General features: G+C 37.1%; 1 protein-coding gene across 1 annotated transcript in view; it reads left to right on the plus strand.

Moving 5' to 3' along the window:
• Polr1A (RNA polymerase I subunit RpI1) overlaps nucleotides 1-21,961 on the plus strand; it is a 352,992-nt gene that overhangs the window by 146,408 nt on the left and 184,623 nt on the right. The window contains exons 18-19 of the mRNA XM_090408580.1: nucleotides 7,133-7,333; nucleotides 20,867-20,995. Of these exons, the coding sequence (XP_090264706.1) occupies nucleotides 7,133-7,333; nucleotides 20,867-20,995 (330 nt within the window). The remainder of the gene's footprint in view (nucleotides 1-7,132; nucleotides 7,334-20,866; nucleotides 20,996-21,961) is intronic.

Below are 21,961 nucleotides of genomic sequence, written 5' to 3' on the forward strand. Positions count from 1 at the left end.
TCTGACTTCTATCTCTTCCCAAAACTAGTGTTTTTCTTCGAATTAAGAGGTGATTGCAGCTGTAGATGGGTATTTTGTAGATCTTACTGAGAACCACACAGGGACAGGATAATGGTACTGGAGCATCGCTGAAATAAATGTATTAGTCTTAAGGGAGATTATTTTGGAAAAAAAAAAAAAAAAATTGAAATTATAAACTTTCATTTTTTTTGTTAGGTCGAGAACTTTTCAAACTGCCCTCTTATATCAGCACACGTGCTGAGTTCAGCTGAACTGGCCATTCCTTTGACCAGGCTGTTTAATATGAGTCTCAGAACAGCGAAGATTTTGCAGGAATGGAAGGAATGTATGGTAATTCTATTGCACAAAGAGTGGTGCAAAGGCCGATGTATCCAACTATCGACCAATTAGTATCTCAGGAGTCATGGTGAAGATTTTGGAAAAATTGGTTAGGACATGCATTCAGAAATGGGTTGAGAGTGAATCTGTACTTTGCAATGAACAACATTGGTTTACTAAGGGAAGGTCATGTTTTAGCACCTTCTCACATTCTATAACAATGTTACCATTGAACTAAACAAGGGAAATGGATACACCATGATACCTTTGAATTTTGCTAAAGCTTTTGACAGAATACAGCATAGTAGACTGCTGGATAAATTGGAGAAAATGGGTTTAGGTTATAGAATATTAGCATGTATAAGAGGGTGGATAACTGACAGATATCAAAAAGTGGTATACGGGGGGGTGCAAGTCTGCAAGATTTAAGGAACTTGCAACTTCTATTCCTGCAGTTCAGGGTGTTCGCCAGGGTGATCCTCTATCTCCCCTTTTCTTTAACTGCATCATAAATGAGTTTCTTCAATCTCTTCTTAGCCATATAGGCTACTCGTTAGGCACTTCTTCCTTTAATGCTGTGGCCTTTGCGGACGATCTTATTCTCGTAGCCTCTACTAAGATAGGCTTGCAGGAACTCCTTGACTGGGCAGTTGACTTCTTCTCTATTCGATGCCTTTCTATTAATGTAGAGAAGTCCTGCTCATTACTCTTGTCCCTTCAGGTCGTAACAAGAAGCTTAAGGTCAAGACTATAGAGTTTTCCCTGCATGGGAGGCCATTGCATGCTTTGACCATCCTGGTAGAGTGAAGATACCTCGGTATTATGTTCACCCCAAAGGGAAAGTCTTCTATCCTAGAAGCTGGGATCGCTTCTTTGAGGAAAGTTTCTCTCAAGTCCCAGCAAAGACTCAGGTCGTAACAAGAAGCTTAAGGTCAAGACTATAGAGTTTTCCCTGCATGGGAGGCCATTGCATGCTTTGACCATCCTGGTAGAGTGAAGATACCTCGGTATTATGTTCACCCCAAAGGGAAAGTCTTCTATCCTAGAAGCTGGGATCGCTTCTTTTAGGAAAGTTCCTCTCAAGTCCCAGCAAAAACTGTTTCTCCTTTCCTACTATCTCCTACCTCACTTTTATCACAAGTTGGTGCCTGGTAGGACATATATCTTGGTATTGTCCTGAATGGACAGGGCTGTCCATTCAGCCGTGAGATCATGGCTCTGACTACCACCTGACACTCCTACTGCATATTTACATGCGAGGGTGAAGGATGGTGGGCTTGGGGTTCCATCACTTAAATGGCTGATCCCACGCCTGTGGCTATCAAGAATCACGCAGTTAGAACTATCTTCTTCCCCATCTGCAGAGAGGCTTTCTATAGCCCATTAATACAAGAAGACTTTAGGTGGGCTAAAGGCTGGTCCCATTATCAAGGTACTTTAATCGAGTCAACACCCGCAGAACATAAGAGATGGGCATCTCTGTTGCACTGTTCTGTAGATGGTGCTTCTTTAAAAGAGTCATATCTGGTGCCTCCCCAGCATAATTGGGTAAGGGATGGCACCAGACTCCTCCCTGGGTTCGAGTATATTGACCTTATCAGGACGAGGATCAATGCCCTGCCTACTCGAACCTGCACAGCTCGATGGGGTAGTGACGACTCCAATTGTAGTTCTGGCTGCCACTACAGTGGACGAGGACGAGATTCCAAGGACGAGAGAACGTCCTTGGAATCTGAGAATGAAGGCCACTAAGAAAGGGGTGAGGGCTAGATTTTTCTCTCAGAGGGTGGTGTGTGATTGGAATGGATTGCGATTGGATGTTATGAATGCAAGCAGTCTTGAATGAATTCATGAATAAATATGATAGCTGGTGTGTGTAGTATGTGGCCTACCTCAATGAGTCTCTCGTAATAATAATAATAATAATATTGGCTCTTTCCATAATGTATGGCAATGTATGTGCCCAAAAAGAGTCACGGCATCATGCCTCCTCACGCGCACCCATGGGGTCCGCGTGAGGAAGCATGATGCCATGGTCTCTATTCTGAACAACCGCTTTAAGAACAGAGGTTGGGAGACTTCAGTGGAACCACATTATAGGACCTCCTCAGGTTTGCTTAAGCCAGACTTAGTGATTAAAAGAGGTGGTGACGTTTGGGTAGCTGATGCCCAGGTGATGGGAACAGGGCGCCCACTAGCCTATAGCCATAATAATAAAGTAAATTATCATAAAAATAACCCAGATCTAGTTAGTAAGATACGGGAGGAGCATGGGGCAATTCTGAGGTTTACCAGTGAGACCATCTCTTTACATGGTGTATGAAGTGCAGATAGTTATAAGGACTTAAAACAGTTTGCGCTTAAGCAAAAGGATATAAAAGTTCTTTCCTTGAGGACCCTACAGGGCACACTGGTGGCACATGACGTTGCCACCAGAGAATGACTACTATGATAACTCGAACAGGCATAGGGTGAAACACTTGTAAAGGCTTAGGCCTATATCAAGTCTGGATGAAATGTCTGGATGTGATGTAAGGGTAGTACTGCCCATAAACAGTACAAAGATTAATAAAAAAAAAATGATAATAATAACTAGTGTACCACAAGGATCAGTGCTTGGCCCACTGTTATTCAATCTGTACGTTAATGATATTGGGACGGATTTGGCAAGCGATATACAACTATTTGCTGATGATGCAAAGATAGGTAGGGTAATCAGGAATGCTGCTGATATGCAGTACTTGCAAAGTTATTTGAATATGCTGGAATTGTAGGCATGGGAAAATTAGTGTCAGTTCACTGTCAGTAAATGTAAAGTTTTTCACTTCAGCGTGATTAGATATCCAATGTCGTATTATATTGGTGGGATTAGGCTAGAAGAAACTGATGAGGCTAGGGATCCTTGGGGTGTTAATAGATAGGAAGTTGAAGTTCAGGGGCCATGTGGCAAAGATTGCAAATATAACTCAAAAGATAATTGCAATGCTGAAACAAATGTTCACATGTAAAGATAAAGATGTTATTTTGCCTCTTTACAAGGCCTTGATAAGACCTCACTTGGACTTGTGCGCAGGTCTGGTCTCCTGGTTTCGTTGTGATTCTGATATATATTTGTAGAAGAGAGTAAATTAAAAATGATATCAGGATTGTGGAATACTGATTATGAAGACAGATTGAGAATTTGTAGACTGCAGACACTAGCAAACGGGAGATATGATTGAAACTTAGAAACTTCTGAAAGGATCATACAGGATTTAAATTGATGAAATTTTTCAAGGGAGGGTGGGGAAAGGACGAGAGGGCATCCTTGGAATCTGAGAATGAAGGCCACTAAGAAAGGGGTGAGGGCTAGATTTTTCTCTCAGAGGGTGGTGTGTGATTGGAATGGATTGCGATTGGATGTTATAAGTGCAAGCAGTCTTGAATGAATTCATGAATAAATATGATAGCTGGTGTGTGTAGTATGTGGCCTCCCTCAATGAGTCTCTCTTAATAATAATAATAATATTGGCTCTTTCCATAATGTATGGCAATGTATGTGCCCAAAAAGAAGTACTGTGCATTATGGGATACTAAATCAAATTGATGTGAAATGAACCATTTACATAAGTAGCCTAGTTGTGAAGATACTTTATATTCAATCTTTTTTTTTTTTTTTATTAAGTGAGGTACATTAAAACAAGAATAAAATTTGCCATTATAATTAGCTGTTATCCAAGCCATTATTTAACAGCTCTATAGTCATCATTAGAAGAACCATACTACTAAAAATTATGATCTAAAAAAGAAGGAATGTGCCATAATTTGGTATTGACGAATGTTTAAGTAGACAGTCCCAAAGGATCATTTAAAGATTAACAAAATGCATGTTACATGCAAAAAAGAGACATGAAAGAATGACCAAAGATATAGATGGATTGATGCAATTTATTTATGCAGTTAGTTAGGATTTATTACTTCAGGCAATAGAAAAGATTTAAGACTCAGAAAATCATGGAACAGTTTAAAGTAAGTATATTGAACTAGTATGATATAGTATCCAGTATACTTTTTGAAAGTACATGCCAGGTAGTAATGATGAAAATTGAATGCATCTGTGAAAGCTGGATGGTATTTTTATTTTGAAGGGAATACCTCATCTCATCATCATCCTCATCTTCTTTATACCCTCTTTTACCTTGCGGTGTCGAGGGTTTATTAATCATCGAACCTCACACCGTTCACAGGATAAGGTGGCTAGCCCTATGCCCTGGTGTATCCTATGTCCTGTAGTGTTGAGTTCTCAAGTCCAGTTTGTCTGCTTTGCGGAAAAACCCCAGGATAAACCAGGGGGAAAAACCTTACTGTCCACGCCCAAAACTGGCTAACTTGGCTATGGCTGAGGAAGATCCTTCAGCTCCTTGCGTCACCGACGGGAATCGAACCTAGGACAATCCTTCCCCAGGCAGATGGTTACGAAACGCACAGCCACTAAGCTAACCGCGCTGACCAAAATAAAACATACACACCGAATATTGCAAAAATCAAATGCAAATATTATATTTTTAGCATCTTACATACACATTTGACATGCCACATTATCTCATATTTTTATATAGATAGATATATTGTTATTGTACATTTGCAGTACAAGCACATGAAATGTAAAACGATTAGTAATAAAGAAAGAATTAAAAACATAAAAGAAGCTTAATAACAATTTAATGTGATGGATGTGTTTCAATACTGCTACACAAAGTCAGTATCAGGTGAAATATTTGAAACTGCAATTCTTAGATTTCTGCTTTGAAATGAAACTTATATGAATAAGCATATATTTACTAATATTCATTAAGTGCCAAAATACGGAGGAAGCAAAATTTGCAAACCCGCACCAATGTGCGATTTTTTTTTTCATTAAAATATAAAAAATAACAAAAAAGAAATAATAAATAATAAAAATTAAATATGTTTCTTTTAAGATAAAAAAAATCTACTTAGTCTTAAAACATTTTAAATTTGTTTTCATTATTTCACCCCCCCCCCCTCAATAAAACCTATGGCCCCCAAGGGGTTCACGGCCCACAGTTTGGGAAGCACTGCAGTAAGGGATGGCTGTCTGTTTCCTTTGTAATTATTTGTTATGGAGTCTGAGCAGGTATTTTTGGAAAGAACTCAAGCTGAACTCAAGACCATGAGAAGGACTAGTAGTAGTAGAGGAGGTCATCCCGTTCAACACCTCTGTAATGGACTAAGGCTAAGAATGCCTAGATCTAGGACGTTCTAGACTGCACGAAATCTGGATTTCATTGTTGTCTCAGTTCTACAAGGAGAAATGACATCCACAGTGCATCTGTAAATTGTTAGGAAAAGATCAAGTTTGCTGGCAAGATGGTGAGGTCATCAAGTATTCTGGTAGGATGGATTATCTGTAGCCAAAATACAAATGTTGGCTTGGTTGGCCAAGTAGATAACATCTTCATAGCAGTTTTAGATTTAAATCCTACTGTAATGTGGACAGTTGCAAATATGTTCAGGTGATAGATAATTTTCATTATTCATCACTATTTAATGTAGGCTTGGAGAGGTGCGAAAAAATATATTGTGTAGTTTCTAGAGCCGAGTTACTTGAATTGTACTTAATCTGTGTGTTAAGGCTTAACTGCTGGGAAAAACTCATGATAAAAATTTAATGGTGTGAAACAGCACTAGAAAACATTTAAAAATAGTATTTAATGCCTCTAGTATATCATCTCAGTTACAGGGACATCATCAGGAAATACAAAATTGGACTTGTCACACACACACACACACACACACAAAGGCAGCACAAAACTAAAAGACATGGATGAAAGACTAGAGTCCTAACTAGATGAGATAGCCTCTATGGACACCTGTCAGCAGCTTAGGATGTAAACTGAGATCTTGAAATGTTAATGTTTCCCATATTATAGGAAGTTTTATGTAACCATATTTATTTAATTAATTAATCAGCATAATTGAAATTAATATGGTTATATAAAACCTCCCAGAATATGTGGAACACTAATACTTCAAGATCCCAGTTTACATCCTAGACTGCTGATAGATGTCCATAGATGGTTCCCCACCTAGTTAGGACTCTAGTCTTTTGTCCACATGTTTCAGTTAGTTTTGTGTGGGTGTGTTACCTCTCATTTTGTACTCCTTGATGATGTCTCTGTAACTGAGATGAAATATTGTAAGCATTAAACGTTTATCGTAAACTGTACTTAATCCATGTTACTAATGTACTGTTAGTTTACAGCCATTCATGTGTATGATTATCATAAAATACTGTGCTTCTTTAGAGAGGACATGCTAGAGAATGAATCATTTGTAGTAATCAGAATTTATTAAAAATGTTCTCATCTTGAGTTTGATAGAGATGTTGCAGTTATTGGTAGAATGATACTGGAACAGCTTTCTTTACTACAGTAATCATAGTCTCGTATGATAGTGCACATTAGCATGACATCCATTATTGAGGTGTTTATTTTGAAGGTAGATTTAACAAAATAAACTAATATCAAATATTGATTGCATTAATTTTTTTTAGTTCCTCTATCAAATTGTCCATTATTGCTAGATAATGGATAATTATTTATGCTTGATGGAGGATGATTGCATTATAAAACTGCAAGGTAAATTTATAAACTTGATTGTATCTAACAGTATGCTACTCTAGTTCCTTCTCTTTATCTCTCCCTCCCCTCTCAATAGGTTGATAATATTGAAAAAGTCGTTGTTGTTAAGAACTTTATTAATTTTAATTATTGTGTTCTTTTGGTAACAGGTTAATGCCATGCAGATATCTTGCCTTTTGGGACAGATCGAATTAGAAGGACGGCGAGTGCCTTTACTAATAAGTGGGCGTTCATTACCTTCTTTCTTGCCATATGATACCAGTCCTCGGGCCGGAGGATTTGTGGATGGAAGATTTTTAACAGGAATTGCCCCACAGGAGTATTTCTTTCACTGTATGGCTGGTCGTGAGGTAAGTTTATTTATTTATTTATTTTTTTTTTTTTTAGAAATATTTTTACTTGGTCAAAAATTAAATTAAACTTGCCAAGAAATTATATTCTTGTTTAATCCTTTATCCAAGTGTAAGCAAAAACTTTACGCATGAAGTATCTTTGTGACTGGGCTACTTGTATATGGAAGCTAATGACTTCACGTTAATTGCCTTAAAAAATGCAAAGTATACCTCCAAAGGAAGTGTGCTTTGCATTATGGATTAAAGGATTAAACCAAGAACTTTAATCAACTCACGGGCTCTACTGTTCAATGTGCTGCCCTTCCCAGTATGCCACAAAGTGCATCCTTTGCACAGTGTGTTCAGTGGCAGAACGCAGCTGGTTGGGACTGATGTTGCGCACATGCTGCATTTTGCTGTCTTTCAGTGCTGGCCAGAATGATTCGGATAAACACTATTTTTGAGAAATCACGATAGCCAGAAGTCGGGAGGGGGGTCAGATCAGGTGAATGAGGTGGTCACAGATGATCACTCTGGCTTCTGTGAAATGTTCTTGAAGAATCTCATGTACAGACTGACCAATGTTTGGAGTGGGGCCCCATCCTGTATAAAAATGATAGAATCCATGCACAGGCACTGCTGTAACTGAGGCACAACAAAATTGTTTATCATATCGCAATACCTCTCAGCAGTAACTGAGCAGGTCACAGGACCCGACAGGCAAATGTCTTCTTTGAGATGTTGAAAGTTTATCTCTCACTTGATCAGACTGTAATAAATTTAGTTTAATCCTTTATCCAAGTGTGTGCAAACAAAGTTTGCGCCTGAAAGTATCTTCAGGACTGGGGCAAAGTGGTACAATACCGGGCGACTCCTTGCAAAGGTGGAGCAAGCTACCAACACTCCTATCTCAGTATCTCCAAATGCAAAACACATCTCCTTGCGGATATGTATAATGTTATGCATTAAGGCAAGGGCTACTACCCAGACTAATTTCGACCTTTATTGAGGTCTCTTCAGTGGGAGCCAGGCCCAAGTGGAGATACCAAGGCAGAAGCATTAGCAAGGTCATCTCCTCCTATAGGAGTTGCCAAACAGTGTGCCACCTTTTTATTAAATTACTCTGGATTTAGAGAAAGATGTTGAAAGTTTATTTTTCACTTGGTCAGACTATAATAAATTTAGTTGAATCCTTTATCCAAGTGTGTGCAAACAAAGTTTGCGCCTGAAAGTATCTTCAGGACTGGGGCAAAGTGGTCGCAAGGAGTCGCCCGGTGTTGTACCACTTTGTCCCAGTCCTGAAGATACTTTCAGGTGCAAACTTTGTTTGCACACACTTGGATAAAGGATTAAACTAAATTTATTATAGTCTTCTTTGAGAACAATGCTTTTAGGTCCAATGATAAACAAAACTGCAAACCTACACCAGACAATAACTTTGGGTGAATACAAAGGAATTCATTGGATTGCATGATTGCATGCAGGTTTTGTGTAGTCCATACCTGGCAGTTGTGGGAATTCACAGCTCTGTTCAGGTGAAAGTGAGCCTCATCTCCCAACAAAATCATCCACAACCATGCAGCCTCCAAATCCACTCGAAAAAAAATGTCAGTAGACTTTCAAAGTCCTGCGATATCTCCTGTGCATTTACATTAATATCAAAGTACATTAATTGAACGATAGGGAGGTTACTCTCTCTACCTATCCTTTAGACTTTCAGCGTAAAGAAACAAATTTCCCCTTTCAATGCTAAATAACTATACAATATAATCACTCAATTACTTCTCTGCTTATTAAATCAAATTATTAAAACTCTAAATTTACTCACTAAGAGGTTAGCAAACTATGCCAAGTTATTTCACAAATCTTATGCCAAATGACTCTCTTATAGACACTTCTTATTACTATTAACTTAATTCTTATCAGTCCATCTATGACATATCTCCTAGATTATAAAGGAAATGTACAATAAAAGATGGAACAAACTTACAGAGGCTCTGTGTCACACTCAATCAAAGGTCTTGCACTAAAGTCCCTATGCCTTTTCTTTCATCTCGGGTCTTAGGCTTCCTTCTGGAGTGTCTTGCTTCAGCGGCATCTCGTCAGGGAATTGGCGGGCTTTTTGACTGCAATCTGTGGCACTCGAATAGCTCAGGCAAATGGTTTCAGCATACGGCAAATTCTCTGGTGCTCGAATTTCACTCTGCAGCTATTACCTTCGGTTGATCTCCCATGGCAAAAGACTTCCTACCGACACTTGGCTCAGGTATTTACATCGGCTGTTCTTTCATCATTCCCAATCTTCTCCTCTGGCATGGGCTTGCCATAACTTCTGGTCCTCTGGATCCTACTCCCTGTATTTCTGCCTCTAACTGCTGACCTTGAAAACAGATGCTTGCCTCTGACTGCCGACTCTGGTAACTGCCACGCTCTTCTGTTTCTAACTGCCGACTCCCTGGTTCTCTGCTGACCACGATGTTCGGCTCAGTCCCTTTTTTTTTCGTGTTCTCCAGAACCTTGCACGGAGGGTTGTAACCCCCGAAGAATTCAGCACAACTCCTTGATCTTCTGTTAAGACCAACCCATTCTTTCTTCTCCTCCGTGCACTCATTTAATCTTATCTTGTCGGGTAGCAGAAACTTGTCTGAATGTTGCTGATCTCTTTGACACTAACTTTGAAGGTGTTGATAAGCAGTGCTCGCAAACAACTTTCTCATACACTTAAATCGTAAACAACTTTCTCATTCACTTATATAGAGCTATTATACAAAGTTCTGGTGGCAAAGCATTGCCTTTGTTTTTTTTTTACATTCTAGAAATTTTTGTTAAAGCAGTAAGTACACTCAATTCCCATAGGGTTATTTACATTAATATTTAGCATAAAATATATAGAGACAAACAAGATTATTTTTGTAACAATCTCATGAGACTTGACCTCTGTAAAAATTGATGTAAAGCGCTTTGGTATTTCCAAGCTACATCGAGTTTTACACAAGTGTCTTGATACGACATGCACTGTGTAGGAACTAAGGCTGTTATTCTTGGCCTGCACCACAACAAACAAATGACATTGCAATAGCAATGTCATTTGTTTGTTGTGAATTGAATGGTTTGCGACCTCTGTCAGATCTAACGCCCAACGATCCCGTTTCCTCGAAATGACTATTCATTCGTCACAGAGCACATGGAGATAGTGGACTTCAGCGACATTTGTTAAGTTGATGAAATTCACATAGTGCAGCAACAGCATTATAATTGTTTAGGTAGTACAGCTTCTCAAGTCATATCATGATATGCAAATTTCATGCATTTGGTGTTTACAGTGACCCCAGTGATGAATTTTGGAATCCTCCTTCCCCAGATATCACTTCTGCATGATGCACAGTATATTCCTGCAAAGTTTTGCAGCATTTGGATCACTGCATGATGCCCACAAGGCCTTAAACAGGTATACTTTAATTTTGATCATCCTGTGTGTGTGTGTGTGAGAGAGAGAGAGAGAGAGAGAGAGAATTCAACACGAATTCAATTTTATGATGTCAAAATATTTGAAAATTTCTTTTCACTTTTTGTTTTCCTCTCTAAGAAACTAAAAATATCTGTGCCATAAATTTTCTCAATTTTGACTATTGTTTTTTTAATACCAGAGCTAGCCATTTAGCTCAATATTAAAAATAATCATCATCATCATCCTTCTCCTCATGATGATACATGAAAGATTTACATTACTAACTTCCTGGGGTGCTTAAGGGTCAATGCTGTATAACTGAGAGGAGACCTCCACATAGCCTTTAAAGAAATGCGGAGAACCGACCAGGGCTTCTGACATATCCACTCCTCACCTTCTCGTGGTGCACCCTGTTGGGTATCTACCTGGATACTGAACGAACGAGGATGGGCTGGCAATTTGGGATTTAGCCGACCAAATTGTATTCTTATTCGCTTAAACCAATATAAAAAATGATGGTACAACATGACAAAATTTCATGCCGGCTGAGCCTTCGCCCGGTTTAAACAAGGGCAACCGTTGTTTTCGCCAGGGAACCAGGGCGAACAGCGAAAAGTCAGCTACTGGAACAAATCTGAAAGCACACCCCCAACTCAACATAACCAGAATTAAAGATCAGTACTATCAACATAAGAAGACTGAATGGCAAATAAATGGAGCTAGCTGAAGAATTAGATAAGTACCAGATCGACATAATAGGGGTGACTGAAACAAAAAAGACAAAAACTGGATCTTTCTGAGCAATAAATGCAAAATGTTATACTCAGGAAATGACAATCAAGGAAAAGAAGAAGTAGTTATAGTATTCAACACAAAATACGAGGCTAAGCTTCTTCAATGGCAGGCAGTCTCAAGTAGAGTGATGTGGGCAAATATCAGAATGGGGAATTGGACAATGAGACTTATTTGTGCCTATGGTCCCACCGAAGGTTCTACTAAGGTAGAAGTGGGGGAATTTTTTGATGCTTTCGAAAAAGCAACTGACACAATGAAAAAGGAAAAGTTGGTCCTTGTTGGGATCTAAATAGCAGAGTACAAAATGATTGTCTGACATATAAAAATATATTTGGAAAATTTGGAGAAAAGAGCAAAGCTAATAATAATGGCAAATACCTGTTGGATTTCTGCTCAGGACATGGACTGATTATTGCTAACACTATGTTCCAACATAAAAATGTGCACAAATTCACATGGAGAGAAGAGGCTAGGAATAAGAAAAGTCTCATTGACTATGTTATTGTCGATAGTGATGTTTTCTCCCTGGTGCAGGACACCAGAGTGTACAGAGGATTTGAAATTGGAAGCAATCACTATTAAGTCGTGAGCAGGATAAAATTGAATTTCATATTGAAAAGAATAACATGTAAGAAAGTTTTAAAGCGAATAAAAGTTGAGCAGCTCTCAGATGTGAACCATAGACTAAAATACACAAAGATTATTGAAGAAAAAATGAAAGAGTTTGAGAACAAGAACCAAACCTTGGAGATTCAATGGCAAAACTTGAAGAAAACCCTGATTGATTCAGCTAGAGAGGCATGTGGTGACATTGTCTGCAAGGATAGAAAAATCAGAACTCCATGGTGGACACAGGAAGTTAAAGAGGCAGTGAAGGAAAAGAAGAAAGCATATCAAAAGTTCCTGGCAAATAAGTCAGCTTTTACTTTTAGAGAATACAGAGACAAATGTAACAAAGCGAAACACTATGTAAAACTAGCGAAACAAAAGTAATGGGAGGACTTTGGCAAGAACATAGAAAATAAATATCAAGAAGGTGGTAAGATATTCTGAAGGTTTTTGAAGAAGCTTAGAAATGGATGAAAGAGTACTGTAAAAGGAGTTAGGGATGATAAAGGTGACATGAAAAGAAGAAAAGATATACTTGAAGTATGGAAAAATTGCTAAATAAAACAAGCAGTGGTAGCACAGTGGTAAAAAACACTTAACAGGCATACAATCAGGAATATATATCCATACTTGAAGTAGAAAAAGCCATCAAAGGCTTGAAATGTGGAAAGGCAGCAGGAATAGATGATATTCGATCAGAAATGCTGAAATATGGTGGTATAAAAGTCTTACAGTGGCTGCACTACATTGTTCAGAAAGCCTGGACGGAGAGAGATTTCCTGATGATTGGAGTAGATCTCTAATAGCACCCATATATAAAAAGGGAAATAAAAATGAATGTGAGAATTACAGAGGTATTTCCCTACTGAGTTCCTGGCAAGATCTATGCAAGTATACTTGAGAAACGGTTGAGAAGAATTGGGGAAGAAAAGTTTGGTGACGAACAAGCTGGAGTCAGGCCAAATAGAGGCTGTCAGGATCAGATCTGCACTTTACAACAATTAGTCGAGAAAGCATGGGAATATAACAAAGATCTGTATTTAAGTTTTGTCGATTTGGAAAAGGCATATGACAAGGTGCCACGAGAGAAGCTATTCAATATGCTACAGTAATATGGTGTCAATGGGGCATTATATCAATCAATATTTAGTGTTTATTTGAGTTATAAGTCAGCAGTTAGAATTGAAGGAAGTACAAGAAGATGGTTTAATGTTAAATCTGGTTAGAGACAGGGATGTACATTATCCCTTCTGTTATTCATTATCTATATGGATCGAATTATGAAGGAAAGTGGTATTAAACCTGATATCAAAATTGGAGATGTTAATGTCAGCTCTTTGCATTATGCAGATGATGTTATACTTCTAAATAAATCCGCTACAAGTTTGCAAGATTCCCTGACTAAATTGAATAACTGTTGTAATAGATATGGTATGAACGTCAGCATTAAAAAGACAAAGACAATGAAAATAGGTAGAATTGTTGAAAATGTCAACTGCATTGTGAACAGGGAACCTGTGTAAAAAGTAAAACATTTCTTGTTACACAGCTACTTAGGCATGATTTTTAGTGAAGATGGTAAATTAAATATGGAAATAGACAACAGAATCAATAAAGCTGGTAGGGTAGACAGTCAATTGAATAATTTCATTTAAGGGGATAAAAATCCCTTTTTTTTTTTTTTTTTTTTTTTTTTTTTTTTTTTTTTTTTAACCAGAGTTAAAGATCGGTACTATCAACATAAGAAGCCTGAATGGCAAAGAAATGGAGCTAGCTGAGGAATTAGATAAGTACCAGATCGACATAATAGGGGTGACTGAAACAAAAAAGACCAAAACTGGTGAGGTCTTTCTGAGCAATAAATACAAAATGTTATATTCAGGCAATGACAATCAAGGAAAAGAAGGAGTAGCCATAGTATTCAACACAAAATACGAGGCTAATCTTCTTGAATGGCAGTCAGTCTCAAGTAGAGTAATGTGGGCAAATATGAGAATGGGGAACTGGACAATGAGACTTATTTGTGCCTATGGTCCCACAGAAGGTTCTACTAAGGTAGAAGTAGAGGAATTTTTTGAGGCTTTAGAAAAAGCAACTGACACAATGAAAAAGGAAAAGTTGGTCCTTGTTGGGGATCTAAATAGTAGAGTAGGAAATGATTGTGAGACATACAAAAATATTTTAGGAAAATTTGGAGAAAAGAGCAAAGCTAATAATAATGGCAAATATCTGTTGGATTTCTGCTCAGGACATGGACTGGTTATTACTAACACCATGTTCCAACATAAAAATGTGCACAAATTCACATGGAGAGAAGAGGCTAGGAATAAGAAAAGTCTCATTGACTATGTTATTGTTGATAGTGATGTTTTCTCCCTGGTGCAGGACACCAGAGTGTACAGAGGATTTGAAATTGGAAGTGATCACTATTTAGTCTTGAGCAGGATAAAATTGAATTTCATATTGAAAAGAATAACATGTAAGAAAGTTTTAAAGCGAATAAAAGTTGAGCAGCTCTCAGATGTGAACTGTAGACTAAAATACAGAAATATTATTGAAAAGAAAATGAAAGAGTTTGAGAACAGGAATCAAACCTTGGAGATTCAGTGGCAAACTCTGAAGGAAACATTGATTGATTCTGCCAGAGAGGCATGTGGTGAGGTTGTGTGCAAGGATAAAAAAATCAGAACTCCCTGGTGGACACAGGAAGTTAAAGAGGCAGTGAAGGAAAAGAAGAAAGCATATCAAAAGTTCCTGGCAAATAAGTCAGCTTTTACTCTTACAGAATACAGAGACAAATGTAAGAAAGCTAAACAGTGTGTAAAACTGGCTAAACAAAAGTCATGGGAGGACTTTGGCAAGAATATAGAAAATAAATATCAAGAAGGTGGCAAAATATTCTGGAGGTTGTTGAAGAAGCTTAGGAATGGAGGAAAGTGTGCTGTAAAAGGAATTAGAGATGATAAAGGTGAAATGAAAACAGGAGAAAAAGATATCCTTGAAGTATGGAGTAATTACTTTGAAAAACTGCTGAATGAAACAAGCAGTGATGACAGCACAGTGGTAAAAAACACTGACCAGGCATGCAGTCAGGAATACATATCCATACTTGAAGTAGAAAAAGCCATCAAAGGCTTGAAATGTGGAAAGGCAGCAGGAGTAGATGATATTCGACCAGAAATGCTGAAGTATGGTGGTATAAGAGTCTTACAGTGGCTGCACTGCATAGTTCAGAAAGCCTGGACAGAGGGACGAATTCCCGATGATTGGAGTAAAGCTCTCATAGTACCCATATATAAAAAGGGAAATAAGACTGAATGTGAGAATTACAGAGGTATTTCCCTACTGAGTGTTCCTGGCAAGATCTATGCAAGTATACTTGAGAAACGGTTGAGAAGAATTGTGGAAGAAAAGCTTGGTGAAGAACAAGCTGGATTCAGGCCAAATAGAGGCTGTCAAGATCAGATCTTCACTTTACGACAAATAGTCGAGAAAGCATGGGAATATAACAAAGATCTGTATTTAAGTTTTGTCGATTTGGAAAAGGCATATGACAAGGTGCCAAGAGAGAAGCTATTCAATACGCTGCAGTTATATGGTGTCAATGGGGCATTATATCAAGCAATACTTAGTCTTTATTTGAGTTGTGAGTCAGCAGTTAGAATTGAAGGAAGTTCAGGAAGATGGTTTAATGTTAAATCTGGTGTCAGACAAGGATGTACATTATCCCCTCTGTTATTCATTATCTATATGGATCACATTATGAAGGAATGTGGTATTAAACCTGATATCAAAATTGGAGATGTTAAGGTCAGCTCTTTGCTTTATGCGGATGATGTTATACTTCTAAATAAATCCGCTACAAGTCTGCAAGATTCTCTGACTAAATTGAATATCTGTTGTAATAGATATGGTATGAAGGTCAGCAATAAAAAGACAAAGACAATGAAAATAGGCAGAATCATTGAAAATGTCAACTGTGTTGTGAATGGAGAACCTGTGGAACAAGTAAAACATTTCAGCTACTTAGGCACAATTTTTACTGAAGATGGTAAACTAAATATAGAAATAGACAACAGAATCAGCAAAGCTGGTATCGTGGGAAGTCAATTGAATAAATTCATATGGAATAAGAGAGAAATTAGTCGGAACACTAAATTAGCTGTATACAAGACTGTGTTCAAACCAATTTTAACTTATGGGTCTGAGAGCTGGGTCAGAAGTAAAACACTTGACCAAAGACTAGAGACTGCAAATATGAGAGTCCTGAGAAAGATTAGAGGCGTGAACAGATGGCATCAATGGCAATATCATATTAAAAATGAGGATATTAGGAAAGAACTTGACATTGTCAGCATCCAGGAATGCATTAGCAGAGCTAATCTCAGATGGTATGGTCACTTAAATAGAATGGGAGAGGAAAGATTAGCAAAACAAGTGTTCTCTGCCAGGTTGGCAGGAAAACGACCCAGAGGAAGACCAAGATATAGGTGGATTGATACGGTACAAAGTGCCTTAGATGATAGAAATATAAGATCTGATAATGTTGGAGTCTTGACAAGTAACAGACTGATTTGGAGGAAAATTGTAGATAGGAAGTTAGTAATGATGTAATTTTTTCATGTAGTACTGTCATATCCTGTACACCCCTTGAGGGTACATGGCAGGAATTTGATGATGATGATGATGATGAAATCCCTTATTATTTTACAGCCAGTGTGCAAAACTCTAAAGATCGAAAACTATGATCTTAGATCGTATTTTTCGATCTTTAGAGTTTCGCACACTGGCTGTAAAATAATAAGGGATTTCTATCCCCTTAATTTAATTAACTTCGCCAGACAGAAAAAAAATAGCCGTTGGCTTTTCATCTTGAATAAATTCATATGGAATAAGAGAGAAATTAGCTATATTCAAGACATTGTTCAAACCAGTTTTCACTTATGGATCTGAGAGCTGGGTTAGAAGTAAATCACCTGACCAAAGACTAGAGACTGCAGATATGAGAGGCCTGTGAAAGATTAGAGGCATGAACAGATGGCATCAATGGCAATATCATATTAAAAAAAAGGATATTAGGAAAGAACTTGACATTGTCAGCATCCAGGAATGCATTAGCAGAGCAATCTCAGGTGGTATGGTCACTTTAACAGAATGGGCGAGGAAATATTAGCAAAACAAGTGTTCTCTGCCAGATTGGCAGGAAAATGACCCAGAGGAAGACCAAGATATAGGTGGATTGATACGGTACAAAGTGCCTTAGACGATAGAAATATAAGATCTGATAATGTTGGAGTATTGACAAGTAACAGACTGATTTGGAGGAAAATTGTAGATAGGAAGTTAGTAATGACGTGAAGTTTTCATGTAGTACTATCATATACTGTACGCCCCTCGAGGGTACATGGCAGGAATTTGATGATGACTTCCTGTCAAAAAAATTTTTTTTTCCAAATTAATCTTTCAGAATTCTACTGTCATCTGATCATATATTTTGGTCTTCTTCTTGGTCTTTTACTTATCCTGGTAAAAAACACTTGTTTTATTAACCTTTCCTTTCTCAAGCTGTTTAAGTGGCTATACCACCAAATTATACCACACATTTTCTGAATGCTAACAGTGCCGGGATCCTTTGGAGTATCCACATTTTTAATATGGTTCTGCCATTTATTCACTGCCTTAATTTTCTCATAACTGATATTTGTGGTGTGCACTCTTCAATTTCTAACCCAGCTCTCATATCCATGAGATAAAGTTGGTTTGGACACTGTCTTGTATACTTTTTGTTAAATGTTTTGACCAATTTCTCTCTTATTCCATATAAATTTATTCAATTGACTTCCTACAATACCAGCTTTGCTAATTATGCTATTTCCAAAATTAATTGCCATCTTCACTAATAATTGTGCCTAAATAGCTGAAATATTTTATTCGTTCTATAGGTTCTCCATTCAGGATGCAGTTGATGTTTTCAATGTTCCAGCATATTTTCATAGTTTCTTGTTATGGCTGGTTTTCACCTTATCCCATAAGGATAAGGTGTAAATCTTATCATACTGCATGATTCCTTAAATTTATTACAGCAGTTATTTATTTAAGAATTCCTGCAGTTTGTACGTGATTTATTTAAGACTGTAACATCATATTCATAAGGTAAAGAGCTAAATTTGATATCTCAGATTCTGATATCAGGTTTTATGCTACCTTATTTCATAATGTGATCCATATAGATGATGAATAACACGTGAGATAGCATAGCATAGCATATCAATAACACCCTTATCTCGCACTTGAGTTTACTACCTGTACTTCAGATCTAGCTGATGTGCATCTCAATTATAGACTAAGTATTACTAGATTTCATGTCCCATTTACACCATATAAATGAATGCTTTAACTGCTTCTCTCTTTGCACCTTGTCGTAGATCTTTTTCAAACACAGATCATTGTTATATTCCCATGATTTCTCAACAGTTTGTTTTAAAGTGAAAATCTGATCCTGAAAACCTAATTTGGCCTGATCCAGAATCAACTTCTTCAGGGTTTTCTTCTGCAGTTCTTCTTGGCTTCTTCTCAAGTATGTTTGCATGAATCTTACCTAGAACACCCAGTAAGGATATTCTTCTGTAATTCTCACATTCAGTTTTATTTCCCTATAGATGGGTACTTGTTAGATAGGGCTAAATGGCCTCGCCTACTCCCATATACGGGAATAAAAAGGCGTTAGCTGATTTTTTTTTATAGATGGGTACTTGGAGAAGCCCACTCCAGTTATCTGGAAATTAACCTTCTGACCATGACTTCTGGATTATGGGTGCAGTCCCTGTAAAAACTTACAGCTCACATTTGACCATTTTTGCTACTAACAATCACACTTTTTGATTCGGCCAGTCAGGTATGTGGTGAAGTAAACTGCAAAAACAGAAAAAAGAAAAAAAAGACAAGAAAAACTGCATAATCATTTTTTCTTGAGTAATATTTGTATCCGAGTCTGTAGTAGTTCACCTCTTACCATCATTATTAATTTTGATCTTTTCTTCAAATTTTCACGAAACATTTCTATATGTTTGGTATCTATTTCTTACTCTGCTGTTTAGTACTTGAAGAAGGACCACCTTTTTCTTTGTCATTTACCCTCTCTGATGTCTTGAAAAAATTCTTCTACTTCTTCTTTAGTAGAACTGTGAGACCAATTCGTCTGAGATGAACTGGTTTCACACTTATCATTCAGTTCCCCATTTTGATATTTGCCCACACAACTCAACTTGATATTGCCTGCAGTTCAAGAAGAGTAGCTCAATAAGATTTCAGTTTGAAATCATATTTGGAGTCCAGGCTATAACCTGACCAAGTGTTATTTATTTATTCCCCTCCCTCTCTCCACTGTTAGTTGAATTGCATTGCACTTTCTTATAGGTTGGAGTATATTTTGAGTTGATGTTTTTATCATCATCATTATCATCAGGAACAACAGATTTCAGTACATTACAGGTTTTCTCATGTCTGCTTTAGAGTTTATTATTTTTGTATTTTTTTTTTTTTTAGTACAAATAAGGCTTTAGGTTTTTTGTTTCCTACATGTGAATTTAGATAATGAGGTATAATGGTTATATGGTTAGATAATGAGGTATAATTCATAATGGAATTATGAATATTGTAAAAATAGAAAAGGATTTGAACAATGGTATAGGATTTAAACAATGATGAAAAAAAACTTTTTTTTTTTGTCAGGAAGGTAGGTAGAAAGACCTTGAAGATGAAGATCTAAGTAGATTTATAGTTAGTAACCTGTGGCATAGGAAATAGCAGTTTTAGAGACCTGACAAATAACAGGTTAATTTTGCAAAAAAGGGTAAAAAAAAATGGTAGAAAGCAAGTAATAGTGCAAATTTAGAATTTAGTATTACTATCATAGTATACTCATCGAGGTCATACAAAGAAATGATAATAAAATCTGTTTAGAAATTCAGTAAGGTATAATGGGACATTATGTAGAGCAAGTATAGGTTATAATATTTAACCTATACTGAAGTTGTAAGGCAGCAGTTATAACTAAAGAACATAGAAAAATTTGATGTAAAATTATGTCTATTGAGGAGTTATGTTACATCTCCACTTTTATTCTGCATCTACATAGACATGCAGATTTCCAAGAAGATCGACAAGAGGATAACCGAGAAGATATCTAGCCAGGGAAAGAATAAAGGTGTTTCTTCAGAGATTAAGAAATAGATGGATGAGTGGGGGGGGGGGGTAGAAATGTGCATAGATAGGAGCAATGCTGTAGCTTATGACAGGTAGAGGGAAAACTCTTGGTCAACCTTGGAAACTGAGGCAGGGCATGGTTTGGTAGCACGTGCGGTCCAAGTTATTCTCATAATATGTGGAATAGGCTCCCATCAGTTGTGGTAAGTTCATCTTCAGTAAATTTGTTCAAGGGGAAGGGACCCTCCCTTGTTAAGTCTAAAATCCTTAGAGGATCCAGCATTATACATTTTGTTTTTCTGTTATGTGCTTTCTTGTAACTCATAAATCTTTATCACTGACATTGCAATGTTAATATGGATTTCTTCATTACTTTAGAAAGTAACTAATTTTGGACCCCAAAGGAATAACATCTTTCTTTGATATTTTAGTTTTAAAATGATGTAGAATTCCTTGAATCGTTCATAATAAAATTGATGCATTACTAACTGTAGGGGTTGATAGATACAGCTGTCAAAACAAGCAGAAGTGGTTACTTACAGCGATGTCTCATCAAGCATCTTGAAGGATTGACTGTTAATTATGATATGACAGTTCGAGACAGTGATGGAAGTGTAATTCAGGTCAGTGAAAAAAAAAAAATACAATAATAATAATAATAAAAAATTGTATTCTAATTACTTCATTTAGAATGCCTGTCTGTAATGGTTCAAAACGAACAAATTTAATTGTAATACAGGGTTAAATTATGAATATCATGGTCACATGCCAGTTTTTTCTGGTATGTGGTATTAAGCATGACTATTCTCATAGATGGGTTTGGTAAAATTTGGGATTTTGAATCTTTGTTAAAATTTTTGAAACTAAATTTCAGTAACTGTGAGAAATTCATGACATATGCATGTAATATTGTACAAATCTTCCAAGGAATATTTTGTGTGCATTTTAGTATCGTCCTGATTAGCCTGGTGGCCAGAATGTGTTCTCCAACCAGTAAGCTGGGGTTCAGATTCTACCATGTGCATGGCTATCTTGTGAATGTGTAGTACATGGAAACTTCATTGCATGCTGCAAGACTACCACCATCCTTCTTATTGATAGTCTGAAATAATTAGGATAATTAGCCCGTGGTACTAATACTATAGGCTAACACCTTTTTTGTGAGTGAAATTCACATTAAAAATAAATAAATAGCACAGCTAGCTTGGTTGGCTGAGTAAATAACCATCCACTCTTCACTCAGCAGGCTCTGGGTTTGATTTGAACTGTAGGCACAGATGCTTTGTTGAATGTCTTTAGGAAAAAATATTGAATTTCAGAATTGATAAATAAATTAATTCTGCTCAGGAATTGCAATACAGCACAAGAGTACCTTATCTTAAATGGTCATGATGTGCATTAGTGTAAGTAAAAACTGTGATAGTGCGGTATTGTTAATCAAAATGCAGCTGTTATTACATTTCAAATAGTTTTATTTTGGAGTTGTTGCATTCCATTTTTGGAGTAGAGATACACTCATAAAAAGTGGATGTAGTGAGCTGATGACTGAGGGCAGTGCAGAACTAACTCCCTTAAGGTAATTTATTGTG

This window comes from Typopeltis vanoorti, chromosome 18, assembly GCF_054136105.1.
Source record: "Typopeltis vanoorti isolate ZY-2024b chromosome 18, IOZ_Tvanoo_1.0, whole genome shotgun sequence".
NCBI classification, from domain to species: domain Eukaryota; kingdom Metazoa; phylum Arthropoda; class Arachnida; order Uropygi; family Thelyphonidae; genus Typopeltis; species Typopeltis vanoorti.